The 12,773-nt window shown below is 37.3% G+C and overlaps 1 protein-coding gene across 1 annotated transcript in view; it reads right to left on the bottom strand.

Moving 5' to 3' along the window:
* Positions 1–12,773, bottom strand: part of SYNE1 (spectrin repeat containing nuclear envelope protein 1) — a 529,762-nt gene that overhangs the window by 336,004 nt on the left and 180,985 nt on the right. Inside the window, exons 19-25 of the mRNA XM_028847246.2 lie at positions 11,187–11,351; positions 9,958–10,110; positions 8,820–8,963; positions 5,991–6,164; positions 3,140–3,298; positions 2,680–2,844; positions 884–1,018 (exon numbers count right to left, since the gene is read on the bottom strand). Coding sequence (XP_028703079.2) covers positions 884–1,018; positions 2,680–2,844; positions 3,140–3,298; positions 5,991–6,164; positions 8,820–8,963; positions 9,958–10,110; positions 11,187–11,351 — 1,095 coding nt within the window. The remainder of the gene's footprint in view (positions 1–883; positions 1,019–2,679; positions 2,845–3,139; positions 3,299–5,990; positions 6,165–8,819; positions 8,964–9,957; positions 10,111–11,186; positions 11,352–12,773) is intronic.

The raw sequence follows: 12,773 nt of genomic DNA on the forward strand, positions 1-12,773 counted from the left end.
ATGGGTCTCCACTGTGCTGCAGCTACTTCCAGAATCTGACATGCAGTCTGAAGTTGGCCTCCACAGGACAGACCCAGCTCATCTCCCATGGTTCTTCCACAGCCCATGACACACAAGTCAGATGGACGCCCATGGGCCCCCATGTCCTCCTGCACACTCTCCTGCTTTCTCTCTTCTGGGCTGCTGTGTCACCCCCTGCCTACTCCCATTTCTGCTGCTTCTTTAAAGTTCTGGCTCAAAACTAGTTACTTGATTCACTGTTTTCCAACTTCCAAGTGGATCCACCTCCCTCTTTCAAAGCTTTCATAAATATATGCACTTTTGGATTTGTCGTATATTATACTTGTATTATTTGCAACTAATTATCTCCTTTACTGAACTTTTAAGCTCTTGGGAGAAAGAGGAGTATGCTTTGTTCATCATTGAATTCTTGACTACAAAATGTTTTCATTTATATTTTTTGATCACAGCTATCTCACCTAGATGGTATAAACCTTTGGGAGGAGAAACTATAAATACATGTTTTATGATTTCAGTAGGTATACCTAACAAGATTTATTCAGCAGAGAGAAGCTTACGAAATGTTGCTTGAATAAGTTAAACGTTCTTGTCACCCAGGATTTAAAAAAAAAAAAAACCAGGAAACCAAAATGAATGCTGGAGTAATAGGATAAAATTGATGCTGATAACAAATAGGAATAACACAATTCTATCATATATTATCAGGTTTTATTTAAGTCCAGTTTTTTGATTTTTTAAATGAGGGAAATAGTTACAGTGACTTTCCAGGAATTTCTAAATTTCTCTTACATTTGGACCTCAACACACTCAAGCTTCTCCCTTCATTGAGGATGCACGGCGTCTCCGTCCTGTCCTGACTCACCTTCCATTGTTTGTGGAGCTTTCGAACAGCTTCCTGAAGCCCCTGCTGCTCCTGCTCTGGAAGGATGTCGGTGAGTTCATCACAAGCTTTCAGGAACGCATTGAGCACCCTCTGATCCAGCTGACTGAAAAACTCCTGACATGGAGGGGGAAAGTGGATAAGAGTGTTGGACAGACGAAAAGGCAGCATCAGGCATGATCAGCCTCTAAACAGCCTCTAAGCCAGCTGCTGCCCTCTTTGAGACTTCCAGGCACCCACTATTGCTTTTTAAGAATGAACTACGTGCACCTATAGTTATGAATCAGAAGCCATCATATCCAAAATTCTACTAGTTTTTTTTTATTTTTTAGAAAAATTCTTTGTGATTTTCAAATTTGGTAGAATATTCCAAAAGGAATATCTCATCTTCCAAGGGGAGATGCCAAAACGTTGATTCTGCAGCGATAGAGCGTTGGTTCCCCTTTGGTGAAGTCAGAAGAACTGGACAGAAGCCACGACTAAGCCTCATAATTCCACATTCCCCAACTGCAGTGCTTCAGGGCCTGATGCTTCATCATAAGCCACTGTCACATTCACACAAGTGCACAGAGAAGCACACATGTGCACACATAGGCACACATGCTACACACCAAATTGTGTTCCTCTTCAGACTCATATGTTGAAGCCCTACCCCCCAAATGTGATGATATTTGGAGATGGGGACTTTGGAAGGTAATTAGGTTCAGATAAGGTCATGGGGGTGGGGTCCTCATGATGGGATTAGTGCCCTTATGACAAGGAGCACCAGAAAGCTTGCTAGCTCACTCTCTCTGCCATGTGAGGGTGCAGGGAAAAGGCAGCCATCTGCAAGCCAGGAAGATAGCCCTCCCCAGAACCCTACCATACTGGCACCTGATCGCAGACTTCCCTTCTCCAGAACTGTGAGAACGTAAGTTTCTGTTGTTTTAGCCACCCATCTATGATATTTCACTATGACTGCCAAGAAGATAAAGACAATATTACGTATGACTAAGTCTCACACAGTCTTAGGAGAAGACATGCAGAATTATTTTGTAAAAATAGTGATTCAAAACAAAAAGTACCATACTGTAGAGGTGAATAAACTGAATGAGATGTTTTGTGTTTTGTGGTCACAGACATTAACCCTAAATCTAGTCTGCTGAATCACAAATACATTGCATATATCATTTGAGAGTGTGGTTTATACAAATAGCCACTGAAATGTCAGAAAAGATAACTCAAATACACGTTCTCAGAGTGCTGGTTATTTCCATATACCATTCACAAACATTAAGACTAATGTTCTCAATATTGATACAGAGATGATAAACATGAAGATGGCTTTACAATACTGGGACAAGTTGTGTATCAGCCACCAGACTTCAAGTGACACAGTATCTATACTATGATATGGTGGATGTATAAAAATGAGCACAAAGGACGTAGCCAGTCACCTCGAGTTAAGAGAATCTTTAAAAGAATTGATTTAAAAGAATCTTTAGTTATAGAAGAATTTGTCAGCTAAATAATGAATTAGTAATTTGGAGAACTTGAATTATTCTATGACTACTATTCTGGGGGCTTAGGAATGGCCAATGACAAGTCAGCTCACTAACTGCTCTTGAATTTCTTTTTGCTCACCATATCTGTGGGTCTCATACCTAAAAAGTCTGTGCTTTCCTGACTCATCTGCCTGCTCGCCTTCTGTATGAGATCAGTGTGCCTTTTTTAAGGTTTTCATCCAAGGTTGTTTGTCCATGTATTCAGGTCAAGTGCCCCCCAAAGGGTGGACTCACAGTGTGTCTCCGCAGGAGCTCCTCCGGATCCCCCTTTTCCTCCAAGCCCTCCTGAGCAATCCGCAGCACCTTCTCCAACTCCGCTCGAGACTCCTCAAACTTCTTCATCAAGCGACTGTTGGTTTCCACATGCTTCTTCCAATCTCCAGTTTTCTTTACCATACTCTTGATGTGAAAAACAATCACAATGTGATGCTGCTTTCTCATTACTGAAAGGATCATTTTGTTAGAGGGTATTATTGATTTAAAAAGCACTTGGAAAAAAGACAGTTCATCATCATGGGAATAATGAACTCTTTTCAATATTAATTAATATTAGGTAAGAAAGTAGGACAATGATTGGCTTCCAAACACCAGCACATGAGGCGTTTTAGCAAGACTGAAAGCGCAAGTGATGGTTTCTTGTTTTCACTCTGCATTTTCCCTGGCTCACAACTCTAAAGCAGAGAGAGCAAATTACCTGAAAAGCAACATGAACATCTGCAATCTGTCTTTGTAGCCTCGTCTGATCAAAATGCTTTAACACGTTGCTCAAGGTCACAAACTTTTGAACACTTTGACTGCCTTTCTCAATAAGTGTCAAGGTTTTCTTACAGTTTTCTTGACAAGCTAACAGTTCCTATAAGGAAAGGAAACCCCACAACAATGTTATTTACAAGACAGAGTGAGAGAGAAAGAAACAGAGTGACCATTACAGATAATAAGAACAATATTATATAGCTTTTAGGCTTCTAATCAGCAATAAGTAAAACCAAAAGTACGGTGGAACATTTCAAAAGATCTCAATTTTAAATAATCACTGAAGTCAGCGCTTTCTTATATAGAGCATTTAAATGTTACAGAAAGTTTTTTTGAGATTTTTAAATCCCTCATGTACATTTTATTGTAGTTAAGAAAATGACAGAGCATCAAAATTATTTGTCTAAGTCTGCATTCCTCTAGAAAGGTGATAGGCCTATAGTTTATTGAGAGAACAATCATGAAATCAGTGAATACATACCAGGTTTTAATGTGACTAAACAAATTAAGCATCAATGCACATTCACTTTGCTGAAAGAGATGCACGATATATGTATTTTGTATATCCTAAATTTATAGTATTAAAGGTGTACAACCTATCAGTCTTATTAATGAAATGGTAGGGTTCAGATCCTAATAAAAAAAGGCAGCAGACCCATGCACTTGGGGAAGACTTCCAACTGTCCCACGTTTGCAGGACAAGATGCAATGGTGACTGACAGACACTTCCACCTCTGAGTTGTGGCCTGCAATTGTGATTTTTGGCAGTAGACAGCATGGAAGTCATCGAGCCCAGTACAAGGCAGAGAGTCATTTTTTGACTTGAATTATACCATTTGCATTTCAGTATCCTCAACTGCATTAAAAAAGTATATTTCAAACTGCTCATTTGGATGCCATTTTTGGATATCCAGATGCAAATATCAAGAGCACGGATTTTTTGTTTGTTTTGGGAAAAACAGAATAAAGACATACTTTTTCCTTTTGAAAACTTAGGAGATAAAAGGGTAATATAAGTTCAAAATGTACTATTAGATTTTATTATTAATAACGCTATGAATATTATTTGAATTATGGAAAGATTTTTTACTGACAACTTGCACAAATTTAGAAATGCAGGAGATGTCACCATGTCTAAAAATGAAAGATAATCTCTATCCAATACAATGAGAATGCAGTTTGGTGGTATAATCATTATCATTGTGGCTTCACTACAGACAATAATAATAATAATAGTGCTATCAGTCATATAGTGCCACTTATATGATAGTGACATTATGGTATATCTAATGTAATATCTGCAATAAGCTTTAAACTCAGGTATTGTAGCCTTCATCTTAAAGTGAGGAAATTAAAGTTAATCAAAGCTTCCTAATTTTCAATATTAGATCTAAGATCTGAATATCTGTCAGACTCATTTCAGACACTCTTGGCTCTTTCTACTAATGATGCCACCTTCCTCCCATGAATCTATTTCAATTAATGCAGTGGCAAACCTTTTGTACATTAGTTTCTCTCTCCTCTGATGGATAGGTTCATTTATAATAAACCAAATAACTCAATTAACTACAACACTCAGTAGGAGACTGCTATACATGCAATATGTTTACTAAAAATAAGGCGAAGAAAAATGATTATCACATCAAATACATTTCCAGAGTTTCAAGGTTGTTTATACTGTCGTATTCCAAGAGGCAAAGAAAAGATCTCATAAGACAGAGGTTATAGATACTGGGTGAAAATGGAAAGCAATTGTTTTTATTATATATATGTAAATATACATCTAAATTATCTATCTATCTGTTTTCAAAGTATCAAGAAATGAAAGCACATATACCTTTTTAAGTGAAATTAACCATTTTGTCAATCAGCAAGGCAGCACTTAATGCCTAAAGCTATATGTGGGAAGTAACAGTAAAGGATTCTCCAAAAGAAAGTCAACATCAGAATGAAAATATTATATCTGTAGATATGACACAAATATTTATATATTTTATATAAATATCATCTCTGTATGTGTTCTATATAATTTATATGTATTTATCTTCTAGTTATCTAATGTAGAGACAGGATATTTATTTAATTTTCTTATAGTGTCCTTCTACTAGCGAAGCTAGGGATCATCTTTCATGAACAAATCCCATAAAAAGTTTAACATAAATAAATTCTCATTTGTATTTTTAAAAGGCTAGACTATATGTAGTCTATTGCTAGTAGACAGGCACTGTAAGAAAATTAAATAGACACAAAGCAGAGAAATAATAGAAAGTCCTTTGACTGTGGGTACCCTTAATGTTTGACGTTAGAGAGCGGATTTGGCTCCATCTCTGGAACACATCCCTTATTTCCCAGAGACATTGTGAACTTTGCACTTTCCGTACTTGGGGCTCAGGATGCATGGCTTACGTGTGCACACAGCAGAGGTTTACAAATGCCTGCTGAGTATTGCCAGCCCACAATGTTGCTCCACTGATAGAAAGGGGAGCTGGATGCTCAAAACAAACCATGTTTCCTAATTTTGCTCAACTCAGTGAACTTACTGATTCAGATGAAGAGCCTGGTTTGCTCCTGAGTCCAGCTAGACCGTTCCCTGGAAACAGCTCACATAGTTCCTCCACTGACAGTGAATGGATTTTCATCTTTGGACAAGACATGTATTTTTGTTTTGAGTTAGTAATACTACTCTAGAAAAATGTTTCTTGTCCCAACTGAATTTCTATTCCTGTAAGCAACACCCTGGTCTTGTTACACATGTTTTAGAATAATTGTCTCCTGAAAGGGATTGTTCTCACCTGATGTTTTTGTTTAAAAAGAGCACTCGATTGTGCTTCACGCTCAAGAACTGTGATAATTTCATTGATTTTCCCAAGTGAGTCATAAAAGGACGTCATCTGCTTTTCTAATTCCTCCAACGGAATCAACAGCTGCTGAGACTCATAAAGGAGTGGGGAGTAACATTCTTTGACCTTTAAAAACATAAAGACAAAAATTCCATGAAAGACCATTAAGTGCCGCTAGCTCAGGGAACGTTCATAGCTCTGAGGAACATTTTCTTTAGTGACATGATCATTTGGTGCTTACAAATATTCAAAGACATTTCTTTAATGATATTTCCTCTATATTGTCAAATTTTGCTGTGAAAAATAATAGTGCTGTACCACTGAGACAAATAAATGGCTACCGAGTTTTCTCATGAAAATTCATCTAAATCGTCCATCTGGATAGCACTTTCTCATCTAAATGATTGTTTTTAGTGAGCCAGATGGCATCGAATTATACTTCATAAACCATGCAACTCATTTTCACTTTGGCCTTGAAATCTGACCTAAGAGAGTCACGAATTATTATTACATTATCTAGACCAACCTGTGTCTTCCAGCTTTGTTTTCAAGAGGTCGCCTACTTGAACACTTGACTGCTGATAAACTTAGAAACCTTTTGGCTCACTCTTCCAAGACAGGCCTGTGCTTTCCTGCCTCCCACCAGCTCCATGCTTTCTGCTCCCTGCTTATCAACAGCCTACTCATCTGAAGCACTAAAGTCATACCAATTTACTCACGAAGCTTCCCATGCTAGGGGAGGGCTCTGTAGTCTGAATTGAGGCAGCCGTTACCTGTCACTTGCACTTGTCTTGTAAAATATGTTTTAGTCTATAGACCTGCATTGTCTTAATGATGAGGCCATTAGCTTCTGGAAATCAAGAGCTCCAGGAGGTGTCTACTCAGTCATCCTCTAAGAACTTCCCACCTCTTCTCTTACTTTCAGATAACCAGGGAAAGGAAATTAATCAGTATTTGTTAGTAAGCCATTCTTTGTTTTTCATATAGTATAAAGACAATAATGTTCTAACCAGATGAGGCATATTCCAAAAATAATCCTTGAAGGAAGGGGAGAGGGCAACGTTTTGCTCTACTGTTAAACACAGAATTACGTATGAAGAAATGTTTTTATGTTCTAGGATGTATTACCTGAAGTACACACTCATCAAAAGAAAGTGGCCATCCTGCTACTGCAACAAGACCCTGATATAACTACCTTGAACAAAACCAAGAGAGTCTACTAATATGTATACAAATCAGTGTGTTTTATTGATCTCTCCTGGGTACAAGAGAAAACCTATCAAGATGCTGCATCTGAAACAGTAAAAAGGCAAATGATAATTTGCTTTCTCAGGGATTGCCCTGAACACCCAAGCATGGCTCAGCCTAAGACATGTAAGCTCAGCTAAGGCCCTAAAAGCTGCTGGGGAGTTATCAAATTGGAAATGTTGACTTCAAATTGTACTCATTGTTTAGCAGCTTTTACTAGTAGCCAATATTATCATTATTGTCCACGACCTTTAAATTATAAATAATTCTAACTTGAATGTTAAAATAAAATGAATAGAATATAAACATTCTCATGCATACCAGATTGACAGATAAAATTTTCTCTTTTTTATGGTCATGATTTTTCCTATTTTCGCTTTTTGAATGCATTCTTTTTCGTTAATTTCCTACTACTGATGTCACAAAGGTCATTCTCTTCCTTTTTACCTTTCTTTCCTATTTAACAGGGTCTTCTACTTTGTTTCTACTTTGTTTTTCCATTCTTCATTTTAAAATGTTTCCATTCATTTATTATAATCACTTCTCTCTTTTACCAGAAATTAATTACCCAATCTAGGTGGACTTTGCAAACAATACCATCTTCCTAAAATTCAAATTTGGATAGATAACAAATCCCAATGGAACTTCCAAAGTTCCTAAGGAAAATCACTGAATAGAACAGGAAATGCTTATGACTAGTTCTTACATCCATCTAGTTCCCTGTAAAGATATAAATGTATATTTTCTTTTTTTTTTCTTTTTTTTTTTTTTGAGACAGAGTCTCTCTCTGTCACCTAGGCTGGAGTGAAATGGCGTGATCTGGGCTAACTGCAACCTTTGCCTCCCAGGTTCAAGATTCTCCTGCCTCAGCCTCCTGAGTAGCTGGGATTATAGGTGCATGCCACCACGCTCGGCTAATTTTTGTATTTTCAGTAAAGACATGGTTTCATCATGTTGGTCAGGCTGGTCTCAAACTTCTGACCTCGTGATCCGCTCACCTCAGCCTCCCAAAATGCTGGGATTACAGGTGTGAGCCACCGCACCTGGCCGAAATGTATATATTCTAAGCCTAAGTGAGTTCCATGAGATGAGGAGGGCAGAATTTCCATGGCTTTGTTGCTATGCTTACAGAAAATTGCATAAATGAGTTTGGAGTGGAGATATATCAAACAAATCTTAATAAATTCTCATTTAAATTTATGATCCCCTCTTCCTCCTCCTTATCTCCTTTTTCTCTTTATCTCTCTTTCCCTCTCTTGGTTTTATCACATGTAACTGTTCCCCCAAAGTATCTAACTTTCTATTAAAATACAGCTATAATACTTCTAAATTAACAGAGGTAATACTTGGTATCAGCATCATAGTTTTATTTTTTTTTTAATTCATGACAAAGTTACTAAATCAAGAGTCCCAATCAGAAACAAAAGCATTGTTAACAAGTAAACACTTTGCCCATGGGGAGAAGGAGGTAGCAAGCAAGCTGAAGGCACTGTTGGTGCACACAGCCTGTTGTGCATTAAATTATTTTCGCACCTTGGTTAGCCGCTCTTTGAGCTTTGACATTGTTGCAAACATTTCTTTTCCTTCTTCTTGGGGGCTTTCTTTGGTAATGAGGTGTGCTGTCTTTGTAATTATCTTGTATTGGGCATCCATCACAGGCACCCTCTGCTCAATATCCTGCATGAATCATTGAAACAGCCAGATTCACACATGACACATTTCCTCTTAGTTTCAGGATTCCACAGAAGGCAGAACAAAGATCAATATGCACTGTATAAAATCCAATACTTACACTAAACTTTCGACGATTCCAGTTTTTGCTTCCCTTCATTACTAATAAATATTGGTAATATTATATAGTCAATAAAACTTTCCTTTAAAAGTGACCAAAACATCAGGATGAGCTGAAATAATCTTTGTACTTTCCAAAACAAACCCCATGTTAATGTAGTATGGAAATATAAAATATAATGTGAATGTATATTTAAAATGTGGGGCAATTCTGATTTTAAAAATTAGACTGGTTTTCTTTAAAAAAAAAAAAAATAACTCATTGCCATTATAAAAACGTATACATTAGAAATCTTAGGATAATGACAATTTAAATTACTTACAGTCTTCTCCCACAGGAAAAAACCAAAGCCAACATCTTATCTATACATCATTAAGTTTTTTTTCCTGTGTTTATACCCATTTTTAAATTTTTACAAAGACAAAAGAATGATACTGTTGTTCGCTTTTCTCATGTAACAATATGTTGCAAAATCTTACCATGTCATTAAAAATTCTTCCACTACTTCATTTTTGAGAGCTGCAGGCTATTCAAAATATGCAAATACCACAGTTCATGCAAAACATCCTTTATTATGGAAAGTATTTAGGTGGAGGTGCTATCTATAGATGTCTCCTGTTTTTTCCTAGTACTTTATAATTTGGTTGTAGAAAAAAAATCTCCAAACTGAAAAACAATTTGAAGTTACTTTACATGATCAAGACATGTCTTTTTTACGTTCAATACATTTTTTCTGACAGATACAAATTGGGACATACAGACATGTCAAAATGATGCTCAAGAGACACAGAAACAGCTTTTGCAATGATCTGAATAAACTTGTTGATCTTTCTTCTCACCATAGAGTAGGTTTTTCATTTTGATTCAGAAACCCCTCACCTCCAAGTCTTGAATTAATAACTTGACATTCATAAAAGAGACTTCTAAGGGTTCACAAAGTTTCTTATGGGCTTCCGTTGCAAAAGCAGACAGGGTAACAACACAGTCTGTGTATTCCTTCTTCATTCTGTCCATCTCATCAGCTTGAGCATACTGTTAAGGAAAGGGAGGCGGGAACATCGTGAAAGCCATTCAGCTGCGACCACTGGAACCACAACTTTCACTTTCACATATTTTCTGGAATTGTTATCTGGTAAGAAAGACTCTAATCCTTGATTCTTATTTTAGATAAATTTGAAGTAAGTCCAATTAGTTTTTTTTTTTTGAGACTGAGTCTGGCTCTGTCGCCCAGACTGGAGTGCAGTGGCCGGATCTCAGCTCACTGCAAGCTCCGCCTCCCGGGTTTACGCCATTCTCCTGCCTCAGCCTCCGGAGTAGCTGGGACCACAGGCGCCCGCCACCTCGCCCGGCTAGTTTTTTGTATTTTTTAGTAGAGACGGGGTTTCACCGTGTTAGCCAGGATGGTCTCGATCTCCTGACCTTGTGATCCGCCCGTCTCAGCCTCCCAAAGTGCTGGGATTACAGGCTTGAGCCACCGTGCCCGGCTCCAATTAGTTTTAAAGAAAAAAAGAAGCTAGCAAAAAAATGAAGAAATATGATTTGAAACAAGAATCATTCCATATGGCCGGGCGCGGTGGCTCAAGCCTGTAATCCCAGCACTTTGGGAGGCTGAGACGGGCGGATCACGAGGTCAGGAGATCGAGACCATCCTGGCTAACACGGTGAAACCCCGTCTCTACTAAAAAATACAAAAAACTAGGCGGGCGAGGTGGCGGGCGCCTATAGTCCCAGCTACTCGGGAGTCTGAGGCAGGAGAATGGCGTGAACCCGGGAGGTGGAGCTTGCAGTGAGCTGAGATCCGGCCACCGCACTCCAGCCTGGGCGACAGAGCGAGACTCCGCCTCAAAAAAAAAAAAAAAGAATCATTCCATATAAGTAGGTGCCACATGTCAACATAATCCTTAATCAAACTAATGCATTTCTGTAATGTTCCTCCATTATACATGGAAAAGAATGAATAATCAACCATAAAACACACTGGTTTTAAACATATCTATGCTTTGCCTTAACAAACCCGTGCTCTAAAAATAGAATTCTCTCTAAACAGACTACTTATCACATTTGTAACACATACACGTTTGAGGTGTATATAGATTTGAAAGACATACTTGCTTGACTTCCATAAACAACTCCCTCCACCGCCCATTTAGCAACAGTAATTGCTGCTTCAGGTCACGGGAAACCATCTCATCACAGGTTTCAATTAGAAAATTGCCAGCATCATTCATGGCAGTATGCTGCTGAATCCAATGAGGTAAATTTCGAAAAAAATCCTAAACAATAAAGAATGCACAATATCGTAAACCATAAACCAAATATCAATGACTGATATGAAAGTGACTAAAGTAGGAAAAATATTTTTGTTTTAATGTTCATGTGAATTTTAAGAAAAATCATAAATCTCTTTAAAAATACATATTTTTGATTTAAAAAAAGTTTCAAAATGTGAGCTAGAGATACTGTCTTTTTTAAAAGAACATTTGTGCCATATCATTTGCTGAAGACAAAACAAAACATGATGACCACTTTCTGTTATTTCTATTTTACAGATTAAAAAGCTGAATTTCTGTAAGTGTAAGACACCTGTGCATAACCTTCAGGATAGTAAATACCAGTGCTAGAGTCATATAAAAGCATAATACATTCGGGAAATATATAGCTTCCTTTTTTATTTGTATAAATGTATGGGGTATGAGTGCAATTTTGTTACACGCATAGATCGTGTGGTGGTAAAGTTGGGGCTTTTATTCTTTTTTAAAGAAAGAATAGCTTTCTTTAATAATTTCTTTTTGACCTGTTACTTTTGATTTTTAAATTTCAATGCAGTACATTAAGATAATTAGCAATCATGGAGATAAACCATCAAAGAAAAAAATTTTGAATTAGATATCTGAGTTAAGAGCACTTAGTACAATAACACACTTTCTTGTTTATTTAAGGGTTCCCTCTTGGCAATGAAACAGTTTCCAACTCATTTTAAATGAAGCGTATGTGTGCACGTGCACACACGCAACACATATCACAGTGAAAAACAAGGATACCAAAGATAATTCAAAATCCATTTCATAAGCCATGTGTGGGAGGACTTCCTACATATATAAATAGATGAGAACACTTCTGTTTCTGGTGGTTATATTTCTTTGGATCAAATTAACACAGATGACATCTACTAGGGCACTGCTAGTCTAATCAGAAAAGCCAAAATCAATATGGGTACATGGTTATTGCCTCCCTCAGCAACACAAGAATAGTTGATCTACATGAAATATAGAACGGTAAAACATTTAAAAGTGATACATCTACTTGCCCAAACAATAATAGATGAACCAATCTTGGATGGCATGTGGCAATTCTAATGCATGCATTTTTAGTATCACTTACATATAAATTGATTTTCCATGTAAAAATGCCAGGCTTCCATTAGGAAGTATATAAGCAGAAATCAGTCCATTTCATGTGATATTTACATATAAGTGACATTAACATAAAACAGTACCTCTCACAGGCACACACACATACACACTTATAACTGGCCAAAAAAGAAATCACTCCTACCCAGAATAAGACCCTTGCTTAAGGGTTGATAAAATCCAAAACAGAATATCTAACGAGATACAAATGTCATGGTCCAGCTGTTCAACTGGTGTATGCTCCCATATAGATTCAGTGGTATGTGCTTCAGCACTATGTGAAAA

Source organism: Macaca mulatta, chromosome 4 (genome assembly GCF_049350105.2).
Source record: "Macaca mulatta isolate MMU2019108-1 chromosome 4, T2T-MMU8v2.0, whole genome shotgun sequence".
NCBI classification, from domain to species: Eukaryota; Metazoa; Chordata; class Mammalia; order Primates; family Cercopithecidae; genus Macaca; species Macaca mulatta.